The sequence below is a fragment of the Chiloscyllium punctatum genome, chromosome 27 (assembly GCF_047496795.1).
Source record: "Chiloscyllium punctatum isolate Juve2018m chromosome 27, sChiPun1.3, whole genome shotgun sequence".
Taxonomy (NCBI): Eukaryota; Metazoa; Chordata; class Chondrichthyes; order Orectolobiformes; family Hemiscylliidae; genus Chiloscyllium; species Chiloscyllium punctatum.
In genome coordinates, this window is record NC_092765.1 from 53,184,876 (window position 1) to 53,207,763 (window position 22,888).

Sequence of the window (22,888 nt, forward strand, 5' to 3'; positions counted from 1 at the left end):
GTATGCACATTTTAGCTAATACAAAAACAATTATATATTTCCTCCACATAGTTTTCATTCTTGTTGACTCAGCTCTTAGTTGAAACAACTATATACTGGTGTGAGTGCATTTACCTTGCATAAGTAATTATGATTACAGAAGTAACACTATTTTACCTATATCCCACAGAAGGAATATATAATTGTTTTTGTATTAGCTAAAATGTGCATACAAGAATGAAACATTCCTGCAAACAATGGTAGATGTTACAGACAAATAGATAAGGTGCTGTGAGGGTGTAGGTTTAGCCAGATATGCTTGTACAAGTAGTAGTTGTAAGCATCTATTTCCCACTTCTGCAAAAACACAAGAACACACCCCAATTAAAAGGTCAAAAGGATCAATATGGTTAGGGAAAAGGGAGGAAATGTCACAAGTGGGGGAAATAGATAGTAGTAAAAGAGGATATACATGATAATGGGCCACAGCAGGATGTGCTTTTGCCCGAAACGTCGATTTCGAAGCTCCTTGGATGCTGCCTGAACTGCTGTGTTCTTCCAGCACCACTAATCCAGAATCTGGTTTCTAGCATCTGCATTGTTTTTACCACAGCAGGATGTGGTGAAATGGCCAAGTAAAACTTGCCATGTACTTGCTAAACTCTGTGTCTATTTCAGGCATCATGTTTGCAAGCGTATAATAAACATACTGATTACTTCAGATCTTGTCTCGGACTGAAATTATTGAAGTGAGTGAACTTCGTTTCTCAGAGCAAGGAGGGCAGACTTTTGACCATAAAATGGCTTCCTGACAGATTGTGTCAGAATCCCTTCATGTCACGTTTAGAATAATTTTAACCTGGGAGCAGATTCCTGCTTTTTATCTTAAGTACAGAATCATTCTGTACCCGAGGCCGAAATGTTACTGCAAAGGTTGTATTTAAAATTATTAATTAGTCTCGAATTAAACATGCTTTCTTTTCAAGTTTGTGATTCAAATTCAAATAAAACATAAGATCTGATTAGTTAAGAGTTGACAGTGGGGCAGTCTGTAAGGTCTGTAGAGTGGTCTAAAAGAACAGCAACTAAGCTAAGGCTTCACCAATATTACCTTTCACAGAGTTTATATTTAATAACTGGCAATGGCTATTCAATATCATCATAAAGTCCCAAAATGCAATTAAATTCAATCCATAGCAGACACGCACTAAGAGTTAATTTTCTACTGGCACCAATAGCCTCAGCATTAAAATGGTCTCCATCTATAGCGTCCTTTTGAACTCTTAAGTCAGCAAAGTTGTTTTCTCTCTCTGTGTCTGCCCCGCTTTCAAGGGGTAATAAGGATCCATTATAATGGGCAGCATCTGACCATTAATTACAAAGCTTTTGATAGTACCGAGTTTCATTTCAGGGTCAGAATCAAACACTGTCATTAATTTCACAAGGGAACAGCTGTGAATGTTATCACTTGATGTCCTGTTCACAAAGATTAACCGATGCTAAGACAAATATTCTTAATTGCATGACAGCATCCTGTTATCACTTGGTGAGCCCAGATGTCCCTATCTTCTGCATTGGTTGAGATCTCCCTTTTTGCTGAGCCTTCCTGCCTGTCTATTTTCTGGTGCAGTAGATGTGTTCTATAATTCAGCATTTTAATCTAAATATTTAAAGGCAAGTTTTAAGGCAATAGATTTTCTCACTTACCTTGAAGTAGTTCTCCTTCTTTCTCTACAAGGATCTCAGTGAGTTTCTCTCTTACTGCATTTCCCAGTTCATCTCCTCAGTCCTGAAGCAGACTCACTACCACAGGTACATCTCCTTCTTCAGCGCTTACCTACGGAGCCGACTGACCCCACACGGACTCTCCCATTCAGACCAAGATAACCAGTACCTACAACAAATCCAAAGCCTCCAGAAATGGTTCTTCTTCCGGATCTTCCGCTCCACACTCACAGCAATGTGCCACCACCTTCACTCCCTGCAGTCATCCCTGCCACAGCAGAAGGCCGCACTCTCCCAGACCTGCAAAGGATCCCTGCTGTTCTTATTTCACCAGTTTCCCCTCTCCTCACCTTATCCTAGTCCCAACCTTCCAACTCTGCACCACCCTCTTGAACAGTCCAACCAGCCATCTTCCTTCCCACCTATCTGCTCCACCCTCCTCTCCGACCTGTCACTTTCATCCCCACCTTCATCTACCTATCACTTTCTCAACTACCTTATCCCCAGCCCCATCCCCTTTCCATTTATCTCTCAGCCCCTTTGGCCTACAGCCTCATTCCTGATGAAGGGCTGATGCCCGAAACGTCGATTCTCCTGCTGCTTAGCTGTGTTTTTCACGCACCACACTCTTTGACTCTGATCTCCAGAATCTGCAGTCTTCACTTTCTCCCAGAGAAAATTGATGGTCATCTTTCAAAATTCTTTGAATGAGGAACAATTCCTATGGACTGGAGGGAAGCTCATGTAACCCCACTATTTAAAAAGGTGGAAAGAAAACATGGCATTATAGACCGGTTTCCCTAACACTGGAAAACGGTGACAAGAGTGGACAGAGTCAGTCAGCGTGGATTTATGAAAGAAAAAGAAAAAATGAGACATGGCGTCCTCCCATATAAGTCACTGAATGTAAGCATGCAGGTGCAGCAGGAGGTGTAGAAGACAAATGGCATGGTGGGCTTCATATGCGAGAGCATTTGAGAAGTGCAGGAATGTCTTGCTGAAATTGTACAAGGTCTTGATGAGACCACAGCTGGAGTATTGCGTGCAGGTTTGAAATCCATATCTGATAAAAGATGTCCTGGCTGTGGAGGTTGAACAACAAACGTTTACCAGACTGATACCTGGGATGACAGGACTGACGTTTGAGGATAGAATAGATTGGTGAGGATAAAGTTCACTAGGGTTTAAAAGAATGAAGACGGATCTCACAGAAACCAATAAAATTCTAACAGGACTAACAAGGTAAATGCAAAAGGTTGCTTTCAATACCAGTAAGTCTACGATCAAAGGGTCACAATTTAAGGATATCAGTCGGCTGTTTAAGACTAAGTAAAAACAATGACTGCAGATGCTGGAAACCAAATTCTGGATTAGTGGTGCTGGAAGAGCACAGTTCAGGCAGCATCCGAGGAGCAGTAAAATTGGCGTTTCGGGCAAAAGCCCTTCATCAGGAATACAGGCAGACAGCTTGAAGCGTGGAGAGATAAGTGTGAGAAATAAAGCTAACACACTTCAATAATTTCAGTCCGAGACAAGACCTGAATCAGTAGTGTCATTTATTTTACACCTACCAGTGTCTATAAGGCAGAGGACATAACACACCCGAAATTCAATTCATACACAATATTTATATAATTTGATTTCTTTTGTTTTACATTGCTCCTCCCCTGCTTACATCTTCCACTTCCCTAAGACCGGCCCCCGTTACCCCTGTTTATTTCTTGCCTTATCCAGCCTTGTCTGTGACACAATGCTTATTTCTGGCCTCACAAGGCCGTTTGACCTCATCCCACTGTAGGTCATTGTTAGGCATATTCTTTCTTCATCATTATCTACCCCCACCATCTGTGCCTTTCCCGAGGCTGTTCTGATCCCTATGACCCTTTTAATTGGGGTTTGTTCCTCTGTCTCTGTAAAAGTAGGAAACAGATGTTTATATCTACTGTTTGTACAGGTGTATCTAGCTTAACTTCATCCCCTCACAACATCTAATCTACTTGCCCGTAATGTCTACCACTGTTTTGCAGTCACATTTCATTCTGGCATACAATTTTAGCTCATACAAAAACAATTATATATTTCCTCCACATCGTTTCCATTCTTGTTGACTCAGCTCTTGGCTAAAACAATTACACACTGGTGTGAGTTCATTTTACTTTGTAAAATGGAATTGCAGAAGTAACATTAATTTACCTATATCCCACATAAGTGAGATATAGTGGGGGTGGGGAGAAAGTAGCATAGAGTACTTTCTCATAGTGAGTGGGGGAGGGGATGAAAGGTGATAGGTCGGGGGGGGGGGAGGGTGGAGTGGATAGGTGGAAAAGAAGATAGGCAGGTAGGACAAGTCATGGGGACAGTGCTGAGCTGTAAGTTTGGAACTGCGGTGAGGTGGGGGAAGGGGCAATTGAGGAAACTGTTGAAGTCCACATTGATGCCCTGGGGTTGAAGTGTTCACAGGCGGAAGATGAGGCATTCTTCCTCCAGGTGTCTGGTGGTGAGGGAGCGGCAGTGAAGGAGGCCCAGGACCTCCATGTCCACGGCAGAGTCGGAGGGAGAGTTGAAATGCTGGGCCATAGGGCGGTGTGGTTGATTGGTGCGGGTGTCCCGGAGATGTTCCCTAAAGTGCTCTGCTAGGAGGCGTCCAGTCTCCCCAATGTAGAGGAGACCGCATCGGGAGCAATAGATACAATAAATGATATTGGTGGATGTGCAGGTAAAACGTTTACAATAAATGAGATTGTGGATGTGCAGGTAAGACAGTTGAGGTAAAATTTCTTTACTTAGAGACTGCTGAATCTGTAGAATTCACTGCCACAAAAAGCAATTAAGACCAAAACATGGAATATTTCCAAAAAGGAGCCAGATATAACTCTGAGGGCTAAAGGGATCAAAGGGCAGGGTTGAAAGGAGGAAACGTTACTGAGTAGCATGTCAGCCACGATCACACGGAATTGCACAGCAGGATCGAACACCACAATGGCCTACTCCTGTTCCTATTTTCCAAGTTTCTATTCTGTTAAAGGTGGGATATAAAAACAAAATGATTGTAGCTGACACAGATATCAGTACTACCTTATTACCACTGGATGCAAACCCTGTAACGCCTTACCAAACAGCAATCTGGGAGCAGCTTCACTACATGTACTGCAGCAGTTCAAGAAGGTCAATGAGGTGCAGAGTGAGTTTGGAAGCTTCTGGACTGGCTGCTCTCTCTTTTTTTATCTGCTTCTCAAATTGTTCAATGTGTGAGAAAAGCAACATGGTATGTATGAAAAAAATCTTTGGAAGTTTGTGGATATTGGGGACAAGGTGGTGGTGGGGGTGAAGGGGGTATAGGTGGGAAATGGGAGCAGTGAGATGAAACATTGGGCCAGGTTTTGTGGCAGGCAAAGAACAGCTCCAATTCCCACCCTGCTCAGTTCTCTTCCTCCACTCCCTGTTCCGTTCTCTCAGCCTGTTTCACATTGGCAGCCAGTTCAATGAAAAAGATGTTCACGTTGACACTTTTCCATCATTTTCAGTCACTAGCACATTCACAAGTGTCTCCCAACAGCATACTGCACATACTCCTCAGTGGAAACAACGGCTTAACCGAATAACCTTTGCTTTCAGCTCCATTCACGCCAAAGATAGATTAAAAAAACAGTTAAAGATAAATTATTACCCCATGGGGCAGCACAGTGCCTCAGTGGTTAGTACTGCTGCCTCACAGCATGAGGGTCCCAGGTTCAATTCCAGCTTCGGGCAACTGTCTGTGTGGAGTTTGCACATTCTCCCCGTATCTGCGTGGGTTTCCTCCAGATGCTCCGGTTTCGTCCCACAGTCCAAAGATGTGCGGGTTAGGTGAACTGGTCATGCTAAATTGCTCAAAGAGTTAGGTGCATTTGTCTGGGGGAATGGGTCTGAATGGGTTACTCTTCAGAGGGTCGGTGTGGACTAGTTGGGCCGAAGGGCCTGTTTCCACACTGTGGGGAATCTAATCTATTAAACAAGAAACTGACCACATTACTTAGCAGTTTCCATGATGCATTGTTTCACACATACATAGGAATGTCAAACTTTTATGCTGCAGCATCAACAGCTTTTCCTCAGAAAATCCCAGTTCAAAACACTCCAGGTCTTTCTTCTGTTTGATCATGTCCTCTCCCAGACATGTTGGCACCAGTTTCCAGACAATGACCTCATTAATGGCCAAAAGAGTCTGCAGAGTTTTTGATCATAAACGACCTGCAATTAACTTCCAGGCCTGGCCTCAAAAAAATTGTTTATTCTTTTTAATACAAGCTGCTGCTCACAACCCAGAGGGCATCCTTCAGCCCACAGATTTAAACAGAAACAATCTTTTAAAAATCATAGGGGTTCTAGTACATTCCAGGAAGCTTTAACTTACACTGAGAATAAAAACAAATTACACTGGTCACAATTGAGAGAAACTATATGGACGTCCTATTCATTGAACTACAATTTATCTGATCGCGCAGCCAAGACATACACACTGTGCAGTTCCTGTGGAAATATCAGTTAAAAATCACACAACACGAGGTTATAGTCAAACAGGTTTAATTGGAAGCACACTAGCTTTCGGAGCAATGCTCCTTCATCAGGTGATTGTCGCGTCGCTCCAAAAGTTAGTGTGCTTCCAATTAAACCTGTTGGACTATACCCTGGTGTTGTGTGATTGAAGGATTTTTTCCGAAACGTCGATTTCGAAGCTACTTGGATGCTGCCTGAACTGCTGTGCTCTTCCAGCACCAGTAATCCAGAATCTGGTTTCCAGCATCTGCAGTCATTGTTTTTGCCTCGTTGATTTTAACTTTGTACACCCCAGTCCAACACCGGCATCTCCGAATCATGGAAATATAAGGTCAGTGACAGGTATACACTTGCCCACCTGAGCTGGCCACTCAATGGTGTAGTTGCATTGGCAGCAGACCATTCCCCAGCTCCATGTGCAGGAAGGATTCAGTCAGACATCAAATTGCTGAGACCCCTGTAAGTTTAGAGAGTTACAGGAGCTGGATTCTGGTGGGATAGCTGCTTTTTTATCACATCCAGCTTCATCTCCCCTTCATATTGCACTTTTCCTGCAGTGAGCCATCCCTACCACTGGAGACGAGTCAGATTGGAGACAGAGGGGTTGAAGAGTGGGGCAGGGTGGCACGGTGGCTCAATGGGTAGCACTGCTCTCACAGGGCCAAGCTCGATTCCAGCCTACGGCAACTCTGTGTGAAGTTTGCACATTCTCCCTGTGTCTGCATGGTTACCTCCAGGTGCTCTGGTTTCCTCCCACAGTCCAAAGACATGTAGGTAGGTGAATTGTGGTCAACCCCTGTGGACCTGGCTGCAATGCTCTGAACTGTTCCCTCAGTTTACGCTCAGTCTCCGCGATGTAGAACAGAACACATTAGGAGCACCTGATGCAATAAACCAGGTTGAAAGAGAGTTGGGGGATCCTCTGTCTCACCTGGAAGGACTGTTTGGGGTGCTGAATGGAGGGGAGAGGGGTGGTGGACCGGCAAGTTTTGCATCTTTTCTGGTTGCGGAGGAAGGTACCAGGGAGTTCAAGGAGGTTGGTGGGGAGAATGGCGCAAACCAAGGACCGATAAAGGGAACGGTTCTTGAGGAAAGCAGGGGTATACCTGGGATGCTCGCATTCCACTCACAAGCATCCCAGATATCCACCTCCACATCTGTTTGGATGAGGAGACATTTCACTCGCAAGCATCTCAGATGTCAACCTATTTCGAACAACATGCTTTTCCTTCCTGTCATCCAGACAGCTCACCGCCGCACCACCCAATCTGATTCTTAAGATTCTTTATTCAATCCCAGGTTTCACCAGTCAATTTTGGGCAGCACATTACCCCAGTGATTACCACTGTGCCTCACAGGGCCAGGAACTTGGATTTCACAGCCTTGAGCAAATGTTTGTGTAGTTTGCACATTCTCCCTGTGACTGTGGGTTTCCTCTGGGTTCTCGGGTTTCCTCCGATGTCCCAAGAATGGGTAGGTGAGATGGATTGGCCATGCTAAATATTGCCCGATAGTGTCCATGGACGTACAGGTTAGCCATGGAAATAACCCCATGTGAGGAACAGGGATGGAATCGGGTTGGTATCTGGGTGCCATGCTCTTCGGAGGGTTGGTGCTTCTTTCTGCATTTCAGGAATTCTATGAATCTATCTCTTGCCCATATTGGAGATGGTTCGGCCTAATGCACTTCCTAACCTTCCAAACGTACATAAACTTAGATGAGGGGATTGAACACTTCAGCGGTCAGGGACATTCGGCCTTGGATCTTCGGGTGGCCATCCTCCAAGGCGGACTTTGGGACAGGCAACAATGCAAAAGTGGTCAAGCAGAGGCTGATAGTCATGCTCGGTATCTGTAGATCCATGACTTCTCAAGAGGGGCCTCCTGGCTCGAGATCGGTCAAAGGAATCAACAAATACCATCTGTTCAAAAAGTAAGGGTCATTAGTTTATTGAATTGAATCTTGATGCAATTCTATCCAGCAATACAGAGGTTAAGGCTTCTGTGTTCCGTGGTGAAGTTGCGCGATTACATTTGAAAATTACACATTATTTATATGTTTTTTAAGAGATAGTACAGCCTTAATTACAAGAAAGACAAATCACATGTAATGAGGTGACATGATTTACAGGAAGTTAATCCAAAGATATTTCCTGGGAAAGGGTTCTTAATTACAAGAAAAGTCCAATCAACTGTAATATGGTGGCATAGGCTAATCCAATGGTATTCCTCGGAAAAGAAATCTTATTTACATAAATTGTCATGCTATGTATCAGTTCAAGGTTAGTTCAAATGGTCAACTAATGTGTCAGTATTCGTTTTATGAAAACTCTATTGTCCTCTTATCTTTGAATTTCAGCTTAATTCTACAAATCAGCAGTACAGGTTCACAGGGTTCAATCAGTATTCTCAGCCATTTTATAATATTCTTTTAAATTGAAAAACTATTTTGTGGTTAATAAAAATCTACATATACTTGTTGCCTAAATTCAAATTTTAGATCCTCAGCCTCAGCTGGGACCTTGGGTTCATGCCACACTACACATGACCACACTACACTATATTCTTTCTCTCACACACACGCACACTATTAGTACTCACACTCACGCAGACCGTGTCTCATACACAAGCACTCTTTCATATGCACACGCACACACACACACACACACACACACACATGCATGCACCCTCTCACAGACTTATACCCCATCACACTCATACACATACTTTACCAAGCTTACACTCACAGGCATACACTCACATGCACACTTCTCTCTTTCTCTTGCACGCTCACACAAACAAGTCAATGGGATGAATCTTTATTTGCAGAATTATATTTGCAGATACTTTCTATTTTGCTCAAAAAATGCATAACTTACAGGCAGTCAAACCATGTAATATCTTATAAATTCCACTTTAGAAATAGAACCACCTAACTCACGATTGGGATATAGACAGGACTTTAACCTCAAACCTTTAATGCATTGTTAAGGTTTTGTTACATATTAAAGAACTAAAACGAGCAAACCCATCCTAAAAGATAAAATACTTAATTTAGGTTTGTTCAATATATCATTTCAGCTGCATGACACTGTAAACTTTAGATTAGATTAGATTCCCTACAGTGTGGAAACAGGCCCCTCAGTCCAACAAGTCCACACGGATCCTCCGAAAAGTAACCCACCCAGACTCATTTCCTTATATTTATCCCTGACTAATGCACATACCACTGGGCAATTCAGCATGGGAGGAAACCACAGTCTTGGATTTTTGCTATAAATTCTGTGTCTTATGATCATGCTTCACAACCACCTGATGAACAGGCAGAGCTTCGAAGGCTAGTGTCTCCAAATAAATCTATTGGACTATAACCTGGTATTATGCGATTTTTAATTTTTTCCACCCCAGTCTAACATTGGCTCCTCCAAATCATCAACACTGATACAGTTACAATGTTTAAAAGTACATGAAGAAAAAGTGTTTGAAGGGATATGGGGCCAAGCGCAGGCAAGTGAGACTAGTTAAATTTGGGATTATGACGAGCATGGACTGGTTGAACCAGAGGGTCTATTTTCATGCTGGATAACTTCATGACTCTACGTCTGTCTGCAACCTCATGTCTTCATTACAGCATGGCTACCCTGCTTCAATTGTGTAGTATCCATTCACCTGTTGTCATAGCAACTGCTAAGTCTCATCAATGTACCATGCCATGGGTATGTTAAAGGCTCTCACCATATTTGCAGAAGCATTCTATTTTGCTGAAAAAATGCAAAACCTACAGGCAGTCAATCCATGTAATATTTTGTAAATTCCACTTTAGGAATAGAACCTGTTTGACTCAAGAGTGGGATACAGGCTTTAACCTCACACCTTTAATGCATTTCCTGAGTGGAGATGGAACCTTTTGTTAGAAAACCTCCTTATCTTGAGAATGTGACTTAAAAGTAGTTCGGGAATTTACATATTAAAAGGACCAAAACTGGTAAGCCCATTCTAAAAGATGAAAGACTTAATCTAGGTTTGGCCCACGATGTTGTGCCGAACTTCTATCCTAGATTAAGCACCCATCCATGTACCTATCCAAATGCCGCTTAAAGGACGCCAATGAATCTGACTCTACCACTCCCTCGGGCAGCACATTCCATGCCCCCACCACTCTCTGGGTAAAGAACCCACCCCTGACATCTCCCCTATACCTTCCACCCTTCACCTTAAATTTATGTCCCCTTGTAACACTCCGTTGTACCCGGGGAAAAAGTTTCTGACTGTCTACTCTATCTATTCCTCTGATCATCTTCTCCCGCCTCCAACACACCCCATTCACCTGGACACCCCGTGCTGGCCTCTTGCCCACCATCGATCTCTTCATAGCCAACTGCCACCGCGGCATTGACCGCCTCAACCTGTCCACCCCTCTCACCCACTCCAACCTCTCAACCTCGCAACGTGCAGCCCTCCACTCCCTCCGCTCCAACCCCAACCTCACCATCAAACCGGCAGACAAGGGAGGCGCGGTGGTAGTTTGTCGCACCGATCTTTATATGTCTGAGGCTAAACACCAGCACGCGGACACCTCCTCCTACTGCCCCCTTGACCATGACCCCACCTCCCACCACCAAACCATCATCTCCCAGACCATTAATAACCTTATCACCTCAGGGGATCTCCCATCCACCGCCTCCAAACTCATAGTACCACAACCCCGCACCGCCCGTTTTGATCTCCTGCCCAAAATCCACAAACCTGACTGCCCCGGCCGACCCATTGTCTCAGCCTGCTCCTGCCCCACCGAACTCATTTCTGCATACCTTGACACGGTCCTGTCTCCCTGAGTCCAAGAACGCTCCACCTACGTTCGGGACACCACCAACGTCCTCCACCTCCTCCATGATTTTCACTTCCCCGGCCCCCAATGCCTTATCTTCAACATGGACATCCAGTCCCTATACACCTCCATCCCCCTTCATGAAGGCCTCAAAGCCCTCCGCTTCTTCCTTTCCCGCCGAACCAACCAGTACCCTTCCATTGACACCCCCCGTTGACTGACTGAACTGGTCCTCACTCTAAACAATTTCTCTTTCCAATCCTCCCACTTCCTCCAAACCAAAGGAGTAGCCATGGGCACCCGCATGGGCCCCAGCTATGCCTGCCTCTTCGTTGGATATGTGGAACACTCCATCTTCCACAGCTACACTGGCACCACCCCCCACCTTTTCCTCCAGTGCATCAAAGACTGTATCGGTGCTACCTCGTGCTCCCACGAGGAGGTTGAACAGTTCATCCACTTTACTAACACCTTCCACCCCAACCTCAAACTTACCTGGACTGTCTCAGACTCCTCCCTCCCCTTCCTAGACCTCTCCATTTCTATCTCGGAAGTTACTATAAACCGACTGACTCCCACAGCTACCTAGATTACACCCCTTGTGCCCCTGTAAAAATGCCATCCCATATTCCCAATTCCTTCGCCTTCGCCGCATCTGCTCCCAGAAGGACCAATTCCAATACCGAACAACCCAGATGGCCTCCTTCTTCAAAGACTGCAATTTCCCCTCAGACATGGTTGACGATGCTCTCCACTGCATCTCCTCCACTTCCCGCTCCTCCGCCCTTGAACTCCGCCCCTCCAATCGCCACCAGGACAGAACCCCACTGATCCTCACCAATCTCCAGATACACTGTGTCATCCTTCATCATTTCCGCCACCTCCAAACAGACCCCACCACCAAGGATATATTTCCCTCCCCACCCCTATCAGCGTTCCAGAAAGACCACTCCCTCTGCGACTCCCTCGTCAGATCCGCACCCCCCACCAACCCAACCTCCACTCCTGGCACCTTCCCCTGCACTGCAAGAAATGCAAAACTTGCGCCCACACCTCCCCCCTCACTTCCCTCCAAGGCCCCAAGGGATTCTTCCATATCCGTCACAAATTCACCTGCACCTCCACACACATCATTTACTGCATCCGCTGCACCCGATGTGGCCTCCTATACATTGGGGAGACAGGCCGCCTACTTGCGTAATGTTTTAGAGAACACCTCTGGGACACCCGCACCAACCAATCCAACCGCCCCGTGGCTGAACACTTTAACTTCCCCTCCCACTTCGCCAAGGACATGCAGGTCCTTGGCCTCCTCCATCGCCAGACACGACGCCTGGAGGAAGAGTGCCTCATTTTCCGCCTAGGAACCCTCCAACCACAAGGGATGAATGCAGATTTCAAATGTGTTGCTGGAAAAGCGCAGCATGTCAGGCAGCATCAAAGGAATGGGAGAATCGACGTTTCAGGCGTAAGCCCTTCTTCAGGAATTATGAATGCAGATTTCTCCAGCTTTCTCATTTCCCCTCCCTCCCCACCTTTTCTCAGTCCCAACCCTCAGACTCAGCACCACCTTCTTGACCTGCAATCCTCTTCCCGACCTCTCTGCCCCCACCCCTCTCCGGTCTATCACCCTCACCTTAACCTCCATCCACCTATCATATTCCTAATGCCCCTCCCCCAAGTCCCTCCTCCCTACCTTTTATCTTAGCCTGCTTGGCACACCCTCCTCATTCCTGAAGGGCTTATGCCCGAAACGTCGATTCTCCTGTTCCTTTGACGCTGCCTGACCTGCTGCACTTTTCCAGCAACACATTTTTAAGCTCTGATCTCCAGCATCTGCAGTCCTCACTTTCTCCTCCAAATAAATCTGTTGGACTATAGCCTAGTATTGTGTGATTTTTAACTTTGTCCATCCCAGTCCAACACGAGCTCCTCCACATCTGTTTTAAAAAGTTGCCTCTCATGTCTTTACTAAATTTCTCCCCTCTCGCCTTAAAAGAAATGCCTCCTAGTCTTGAAATCCCTAATCCGAGGGAAAAGACACCTGCCATTCACCTTATCTATAATGTAAACGACTTTCTAAATTTCTGTAAGGTCACCCCCTCAGCCTCCCATGCTCCAGGGAAAAAAACTCCCAAACCCTCCATTCCTGGCAACATGCTGATAAATATTTTCTGAACCCTCTCCAACTTAACAGTATGTCGAGAACAGGACACAATTCTCCAGAAAAGCCCTCACCAACATCCTGGGCAACTTCAACATGCTATCACAACTCCAATACTCTAATTTCTGAGCAATGAATGCAACCGCACTAAATGTCTTTTTAACCACCCTGTTTACATAACATGCAAATTTCAAAGAATTATGTGCCTGAGCCCCAAAGTCTCTCTGTTCTTCATTATTACCCAAGGCCCTATATTTAATTATGTAAGTGCTGACCTTGCTTGTTATACCAAAATGCAATACCTTGCATTCATTAAATACCTTACATTCATTAAAATTAAATACCATCTGTCAATCTTCAGCCCATAAACCCAATTGATCCAAGATCTCTTTGTAGTGAGATAACTTTCTTCTCTGTCCATTATGCCACCAATTTTGATGTAATCTGCAAACTTACTATCCATTAATAGAAAGTGAGGACTGCAGATGCTGGAGATCAGAGTCAAATAGTGTGGTGTTGGAAAAGCACAGCTAGTCAGGCAGCATCTGAGGAGCAGGAGAATTAATGTTTCGAGCGGAAGTTCTTCATCAGGAATGAGCTGACAAAGAGCTTATGCTCAAAACAACGACTCTCCTGCATCCTCTCAATGCTATCTCACCGACTGTGCTTTTCCAGCACCACACGTTTTGAAACTTACTATTCATGCCTTCTATATTCTCACCTAAATCAGGTTGAAAATTTGCTTGCTGAACTGTTAGATTTGTTCTTAAAATCCCGACAGAATCCTGATAGTTTGGAAACAGGCCCTTCAGCCCAACAGGTCTACAGACCTTCCGAAGATTATGCCACCTAAACCCATTCCCCTACCCTATTATTCTACATTGACCCTGACTAAGGCATCTAACCTACACATCCCTGAACACTATGGGCAATGTAGCATGGCCAATTCATCTAATCTACACATTTTTGGATTGTGGGAGGAAACGGAGCACCCGGAGGAAACCCACGCAGACACGGCAAGAATGTGCAAACCCCACAGCATCAGGTCTCTGGTGCGCTGAGGCAACAGTGCTAACCACTGAGCCACGGTACTGCCCCCTTTTGTTTTTAAAAAGAGTTTCCCTTCATTCCAATGTTTCTTAGAATCCCTACAGTGTGGAAACAGACCCTTCGTTCTCACACGTTTCATCATCATGCTAGGTAACATCATCAGCGAGCCTCCAACGAAAGGCTGGTGTTTTACCCCACTTGCTAATTATCCGTCTCGGTTTGTTGTGCAGGTGATATCATTTCCGGTTCTGTTTCTGGGATGAATGTAGTCCTAATCTATATGTTTGTTAATGGAGTTCCAGTCTGAATGCCAGGCCTCTAGGAATTCCTATGTGTGTCTTTGTTCAGCCTGTCTCAGGATGGATACATTGTACCAGTCAAACTGGTGTTCCTCTTTGTCTGTGTTTATGGATACCAGTGATAGTTGGTCATGTCTTTTGGTGGCTAGTTGGTGCACATGTATCCTGGCAGCTAATTTCCTACATGTTTGCACAATGTAATGTTCGTTGCAATCCTTGCAGGGTATTTTGTATATGACATTCATTCTGCTGGTTGTTGGTACAGAGTCCTTTAAATACATCAGGAAATGTTTCAGTATGGTGGCAGGTTTGTGGGCTACCATGATGCATAAGGACCAGAGTAGTCTGGTTGTCATCTCAGAGATGTCTTTGATTTATGGCAGGGTGGCGAGAGTCTCTGGGCATGTTGTCTTCTTGTTTAGGTCTGTTGTGTAGGAATCGGCACACTGTGCTTATCAGGTAGTTGTTGTTCCTAAATACACTGCATGGATGTTTGTCCTTGGTTTCTCATGGCTCCTGGGTGTTGCAGTGTGTTCTGGCTCACTTAAATAATGTCCTGATGCAGCTCCATTTGTGGGTGTTGGGATGATAACTCCTGTAGTGGAGTATCTGGTCAGTGTGTGAGACGTTCCTGTTGACTCTGGTCTGCAGCTCTCCATTGGCTTTTCGTTCTTACTGTGATGTCTCAGAAGGAGAATCTTCCTCTTTGGTGAACTTTACACCAATAAGGATGTTACTTATGTGTTTGTGGATTTCTTGTAATTTGTTGCATTTCATGAAGACAAAGGTGTCATCCACATAGTGGACCCAAATCTTGGGCTCGATCGTGGGAAGGGTTGTTCATTCTAACCTCTGCATAACTGCTTCTGCTAAGAGTCCTAATATTGTGATCCCTTAAGCAACCCAATTAGTTTGTTTATAGATCTTGTTATTGAATGTGAAGTGGGTTGTTGTTAAAGTACCTATTTGAGACAGCTCAGGGAATCCGTGATGGACTCAAACTGTAGCCTCTCTTGGTCCGTCTCAGAGATCGTACTCTGTGGTAGTCTGGAATATAAAACTCTTACAGACAGTTTAGTTTAAATTATTACCTTTATTTACCAATGGCATCAAAGTTACACTATAATATAGATACCTACAAACCAGGCTTGAGCTAAGGTTCTAAAAACCTTTAGCAGAGTAGCGGGGCCAGCTCTTACACCTAAAACCTCTCTCAGGCTACTTATTGTTGCAAACAAGCTATCTTTATACAGAAATTGCATTTACAAAAACGCCACATGTCCTTAATCAAATAAGCAGCAATAAAATGGCAAACGTTTGCAGAGGAAGAGAAACTCATTGGCAGGTCGGAGTATGCTTGACTAATTAAACTACATGCACAAAGTGGGAAACCCTGATCCAGCCAGGCCCAATGGCTGGTTGCTTTGGCTAGATAACTTCCCTTTTATCGGTACATCATAATGGGGGACTAACCTAAACTATGTGGAAAGGTCATGAGGTAACCTTGCTCAGCTAACATGTCCAGTATCATTGCCCTGCAAAATGGCTTTTTCTTTTAAAATCATCTTAGATTACCAGAACACAAATTAAATTCTTAACCTTCCCGGATCTCGAGCTCCAGGGAACAACATAGAAACATTCATTCCATGACAAACCAGTGTTCACTCAAATCAGACCATAAAGGATTAATCTTCTGTCCTCTCTGTGTCCCTTGAACCCTTCAGTCAGTGAATGTAATTTACAGAGGAATATTTTCTCTCTCTCTCACTCATACATGAACATCTTCCAACTTTCAGCCTCTGTGTTTTCCTAGCCTGTAAGGATAATGAGACATTCACTTCCCAGAGCAGTCAAGATGAGGGAGCTGAGCTTCATTAATTCAAATCTGGTCAGTGTGGTATCCATGAAAATGCATCAGGATTGTTCTATTACATGCATATTCCACTCAGCTTATTAAATTAAAAGTTATTTTCCTATTGAGTATAAGTTTTAGTAAGAGTCTTTGGTATAAACTAGCAATTTAGTTATCCGACACCCTACTGTGAAATATGTGCACCTCCAGCCTCTGGCGTGAGAAGGAAGTACTGCCACACATTCCACAACTGAACAAATGTTATCACCTTATTTACACCGATCCATTGACACTAAAGAACAGATGTCCCCAAATCTTCTGAACAAGTACTTTCCTGCACCAAATGTATCACATCTAAGGCTACCTGTTTTCTCACTGTGACATGACCATCTACCAATGGTATCCATGCACACAGACAAAGAGGGACACCAGTTCAACTGAGACAATACATCCATCCTATGACAGACTAAACAAAGACACGCACAGGAATTCCTATTGGCCTGGCATTCAGACCAGAACTCTATTACTCTATAACTCAGAACTGGAAATGACATCACCTTCTACAACAAACCAGTATAGGTAAACAGCAAGTGGGGCAGAACACCAATACTTCACTGGAGGTTCACTGATGATGTTGCCTAGCCATGTGACAAACATTGAAGGTCTACCAGCTCAGCCAGCAAATTTACAACCTGATGCACAACCTGAGCAACAACTCTTCTCCAAAATAAGTGAACGTGTGGAACCCCGCTGGTCATAGGCATCCAGTCCAAAAGACAACCTCCATCCCCAGTCTTTCGTCTCCTGCTGTTAAACCAATTTTGTATCCATTTGGCAAGCTCAGCCTGAATCCCATGTGCTCTAATGATTTACTAATTAGACTACCATGTGGAACACTGTCAAAGACTTTACCAAAGTCCAAGTAAACACTGTCTACTGCTCGGACCTCATCAATCTTCTTGGTTACCTCCTCAAAAAACCTGATTTCCTTTGTATAAAGCCATGCTGCATACCCCAATCATTCCTTTTCTCTCCCAATATATATTAACTCCGGTCTTTCAGAATTATTCCCAATAAAGTACCCACCACTGTAGTCAGTCTCACAGGTCTATAGCTACCTTACATCCCTTTTAAAACAAATGTGACTTGCTAGTCATTAGAGAATTATCCACTTTTTTATTTTCTAAGACCTCCAGCATTTCCTCTTCTGTAATGTAAACTGTTTTCAAAATGTTATTTCTTAATTCCTGGAGTTCTCTAGCTTCCATCCCATTTTCCACAGTAAAAACTGATGTAAAATATTCATTTAATATCTCTCCCATCTCCTCAGGTTCAGCACAAAGATAACTTCTTTCACCTTTAAGGAGTCCTACTCTCACTCTCTCCAGCTGCTCTCTTGTTCTTTATGTACTTTCCTCAGATATGTGACCTGAAACTACTTCAAATGCAGTCTGACCAGAGCCTTTTATTGCCTCAGCAATATACCTCTGCTCTTGTTTTCTCTGTCTCTTCACGTGAATGCCTACATTGCATTTGCTTTTCTAGCCACCAACTGAACCTGCATGTCAAACTTAAGAGAATACTGAATTAGAACTCCCAAGTCCCTTTGCACTTCAGATTTCTGAAGCCTTTCCCAGTTCAGAAAATACTCTTCCAATCAAAATGTATGATCTCACATTTTCCCCACACTGTATTCCACCTACCACTTCCTTGACTACCCACCCAGCCAGCTCAAGTCATTTTACTGCTTCCCTGCTTCCTCAGTAGGACCTGTCCCTCCATCTATCATTGCGTCACCTGCACTAACACAATCAATTCCTTTGTCCAGCTCATTAATGCATAACTTAACTATCTGTGGTCCCAACACTGACGCCTGCTGAACTTCATTAGTCACCAATTGCCATACTGAAAAAGATCCCTTTATCCCAAATCTCTGCCTCCTCCAGTCAGCCAATCATCAATCCACCTTGTGCTTAACACCAAGGACTCTTACCTTATTTAGCAGCTTCGCATATGGCACCTTGTCAAATACCTTTTGGAAATCCAAACAGATCACATCCACAGGCTCTCCTTTGTTTAAGTTGCTCATTACCTCCTCAAAGAATTCTAACACAGATTTGACTTCCCCCGATGAAGCAGTACTGACTCTTCCAAGTACTCTGTGATGACATCCTTACAATGAGCTACCACACTGTGTTTAACACAAAGCTGGTTATTTGACTTTTATCCAGAATATTAAAATTTTGCTTTCAGTCCTGAATGTGATGAACAAAGTCCAATCACTGTTAAGACGTGTGAACTCTGTGCTGCCTCAGCAGGGTCGAGTGAGTGACTGAATTTCTTCCCTCACACGGATCAGGTGAATGGTTTGTCCCCCAGTGTGGTCTCAGCAGGGTTGATGAGTGAGTTAATTGTTTTTCTCACATGGAGAAGGTAAATGCTTTGTCCCCATAGTGAAGTCGCCAGTGTACTGAGAGTTAAGATGATCGCCTGAACCCAACCCCATAATGAAAGCACCTGAAAGGTCTCTCATCATGTGAGCATGTTGATGGGACATTAGTTCCACAGAACTTCGATAGAACTTTCCACAGACTAGACATTTGAAAGGCCTCTCATCAATATGAACACGTTGATGATAAAACAGTGCCCAGGAACTTGTATAGTGATTCCCACAGTCTGAGCATTTAAAAGGTCTCTCCTCAGTGTGAGCATGTTGATGGGACTTCAGTTCCACAGAATTCCTAAAGCATTTCCCACAGTCTGGGCATTTAAAAGGTCTCTCCTCAGTGTGAACACGTTGATGACAAGTCAGTCCCCAGGAGCTTGTGTAGCATTTACCGCAGTCTGGGCATTTAAAAGATCTCTCCGTAGTGTGAACTTGCTGGTGTCTGAGCAGGTTGGATGACCGAGTGAATCCCCTTCCACATTCAGAGCAGCTGAACGGTCTCTTCCCAGTGTGAACCTGTTGGTGCTCCATGAGGTCAGATGATCGCCTGAACCCTATCCCACAGAGAGAGCACCTGAACGGTTTCTCCTCAGAGTGAACACGTTGGTGGGACAGCAGGTCCCTGGAGGTTTTATAGCATTTTCCACATGCTGGACATTTAAAAGGTCTCTCATTACTGTGAGCAAGTTGATGGGACATCAGGTCCCTGGGACTTTTATAGCACATCCCACAGTTTGGGCATTTAAAAGGTCTCTCCTCTGCGTGAGCACGTTGATGGGACATCAGGTCTCCAGACGTTTTGTAGTATTTTCCACAGTCTGGGCATTTAAAAGGTCTCTCATTAGTATGAGCATGTTGATGGGATGTCAAGTCTCCAGAAGTTTTATAACATTTTCCACAGTCTGGACATTTAAAAGGTCTCTCATTAATGTGAGCATATTGATGGGACGTCAAATCCCTGGAGGTTTTAAAGCATTTTCCACAGTCTGGGCATTGAAATGGTCTTTCCTCAGTGTGAACAAGCTGGTGTTGCAGCAGGTTAGATGACTGAGTGAATCCTTTCCCACACACTGCACAGGTGAAAGGCCTGTTACTGGTGTGACTGCGTTGATGCGTCTCCAGCTCAGATGGCGACACGAATTCCTCCTCACAATCGTCACATTTCCAAAGTTTCTCTCCAGTGTGACTGCATTTGTGGTTTGTGAGCTCTGAGGATTGGCTGAAGCCTTTTCCGCACACACAACACTGTTTCTCTCCAATGGGAACGGAACTTTTTCCTTCCATGTTCAAAATCTGATCATGTTCCATTTGTGATCAAATGGATGATTCCATCAGACCACGGTGTGATGGTTGGTGTGTATACCTTCCCCTTCTAACATCTGTGAAATTGATATCAAACAAAAGAACAAGAGAGTGAAGGGGAATCTCTCACAAGAATCTGGCTTCTACAAAATAGCGACTGAAGGATAGGGATTTTAGGCACCTACAACTTTACCAGAACTTTGTCAGAATCTACAAACACACAGCTTCCATCGCCGAGAAGCAGCAAGGTAGCAGGTGGATGTGAGCACTGTCACGTCCCAGTTCCGTGCAGGTCACATATAGAAAGAAATTTCCTTCAATTAAATCTTGGCAAAACTGAGGCCTTTGTCTTCAATCCCCAAAACAAATTTCACTGCCTTGCCACTGACTCCATCCAGCAGCCTGGCAACAGTCTGAGTCTGAATCAAACACATCATAATCACTGTGAAATATTTCACCCCGAGATGAGTTTACAACCACATATCTCCATCAGCACCAAGACTGCCCACTTCCACCTCACCTGACTCCTCCTAGTCTTTGCTTATCTGCAGCTGAAACTCTCACCCGTCCTTATGTTCCTTCTGGACTTAACTGTCTTAATGCACTCCCCACATCCTCTCTGCACTTGCAAACTTCCGCTGCCTCTGTTTATGTGTGCACTTGAACTCCGCTTAATGTTTTATCGTTCCTTCCATTGACTGTACTTGAATGAGGTTTTACCGACTGCCCGTTCTCCCAACAATGTGCTGCTGCATTAGCTGCTTTATGTGTCCACATGAGCTCCCAAAAGCTGGAAGGGGAGGAGTTACAGATTATTCACCCAGTCATGCAATCCAGGTCATCCAAAACTCTGCTCCTGTGTGAGTATTCATACCAAGTCTTAAAGAACAAAGAAAATTTACGGCCCAGGAACAGACCCTTGCTGACCATACTGACAGTGCCCTCTTCGAGATCATTTATGTATATCACAACAGTGTCCCTAGCACTGATCCCCGTGGAACACCACTGACCAACTTTCTCCACTTGGAGAAAGTCCCTTCAATTACCACTCTCTGTCTCCTGTTGCTCAACCAGTTCCTTATCCACCAAGCTAGAACACCCTGCACACCATGTGACTTCACTTTCTCCCTAGTCTATCATGGGGAACCTTATCAAATGCCTTACTAAAGTCCATGTCTATGACATCAACAGCCCTTCCTTCACCTATCAACTTGGTCACTTCCTCGAAGAACTCTATTAAGTTGATAATGCATGATCTCCCTCGTACAAAACCACGTTGCCTATCACTGATTAGGCCATTCGTTTCTAAATATAAATAGATCCTATCTCTCAGTACCCTCTCCACCAACTTCCCCACCACCGACACCAGGCTCACTAGTCTGTAGTTACCCGGAATATCCCTTCTTAAACAGAGGGACAACATGAGCAACCCTCCAGTCCTCCGGCACCTCACCTGTATTTAAGGATGCCACAAAGATATCTGTCAGGGCCACAGCTATTTCCTCTCTCGCCTCCCTCAGCAACCTGGAATAGATCCCATCCGGTCCTAGGGATTTGTCCACCTTAGTAACCTCTAGCATACCCAACACATCTTCCCTACTTATGCCAACGTGATCCAGACTAATCAAACTTCCATCTTTAATCTCAAGATTCATCATGTTCCTCTCCTCAGTGAACAGTGACGCAAAGCAATCATTCAGAATCTCACCCATTCTCTCAGGTTCAATACACAGCCTTCCTTCATTATCTTTTAGTGGACCAATCCTTTCTCTAATATAAGAACAAAATACTTTGGGATTTTCCTTAATTCTGCTTGCTAAAGCTATTTCATGACCCCTTTTAGCCCGCTTGATTCCTTGTTCAAGACTTGACCTTCTCTTCCAGTATTCCTCCGGGGCCCGTTCTGTTCTTAGCTGCCTAGACCTTATGTACGCTTCCCTTTTCCTCTTGGCTAGTTGTACAATTTTTCCTGTCATCCATGGTTCACGAATCTTGCCCTCCCTCTCCTTTGCCTTCAACGGGACATGCCTATCCTGGACTACTGTTAACCTATCTTTGAAAGCCTCCCACATCTCAAATGTGGACTTCCCTTCAAATAGCTGTGTCCAATCCACATTTCCCAGCTCCTGCCTAATTTTGATATAATTGGCCTTGTTCACCTACCACCCCTCGCCCGCACAGTATAATATTAAACTTTTCATCCATCTCTTCCAACCACTTAATAGTCTCCTCTCTATCCATCTCTGTAATATCTTTCAGCCTTCTCAAGGGCATGAGGGCTAGCCAATAAGTGCTAACCCGACCAGCGATGTCCACATCCCAAGAACAAATCTTTAGAAATGCCAGTCATATAGCACAGAAACAGAGCTTTTGGTCCAACCAATCCATGCTGAACATAATCCAATAGTCCAACCTGCCTGCTCCAGGCCCATATCCCTCCAAACTTTCCTATTCATCCAACTTTTAAACATTTAATTGTATTCACATCTGCGCTTTCTCTGGAAGTTGATTCCACATGCAAACCACCTTCTGTGTTAAAAAAAATTGCCTCTCATGTCTTTTTTAAATCTCTCTCCTCTCACCTTAAAAGTAACTACAACATTGTGTGCATTCTTGATTTTAACTGTTCCGCATTTAGCGTGCTCAACCTTCAGCTACCAATGCCATGAACTGGGAAATCTCTTCAGGAAGCCTCTCCCTTTCTCAA

At 44.3% G+C, this 22,888-nt stretch overlaps 1 protein-coding gene across 5 annotated transcripts in view; it reads right to left on the reverse strand.

The window, feature by feature from the left end:
* Positions 1 to 22,888, reverse strand: part of LOC140453710 (uncharacterized) — a 34,676-nt gene that overhangs the window by 8,878 nt on the left and 2,910 nt on the right. Inside the window, exons 3-5 of one of the 5 annotated variants that reach the window (XR_011952461.1) lie at positions 18,427 to 20,258; positions 15,544 to 15,643; positions 5,372 to 8,162 (exon numbers count right to left, since the gene is read on the reverse strand). Coding sequence is in view for 1 of the 5 variants with exons in the window: in XM_072548673.1 (XP_072404774.1) it covers positions 18,841 to 20,187 (1,347 nt within the window). In the remaining 4 variants the exon portion in view is untranslated. The other 4 variants (XR_011952460.1, XR_011952459.1, XR_011952462.1 and 1 more) reach the window with 4 other exon arrangements.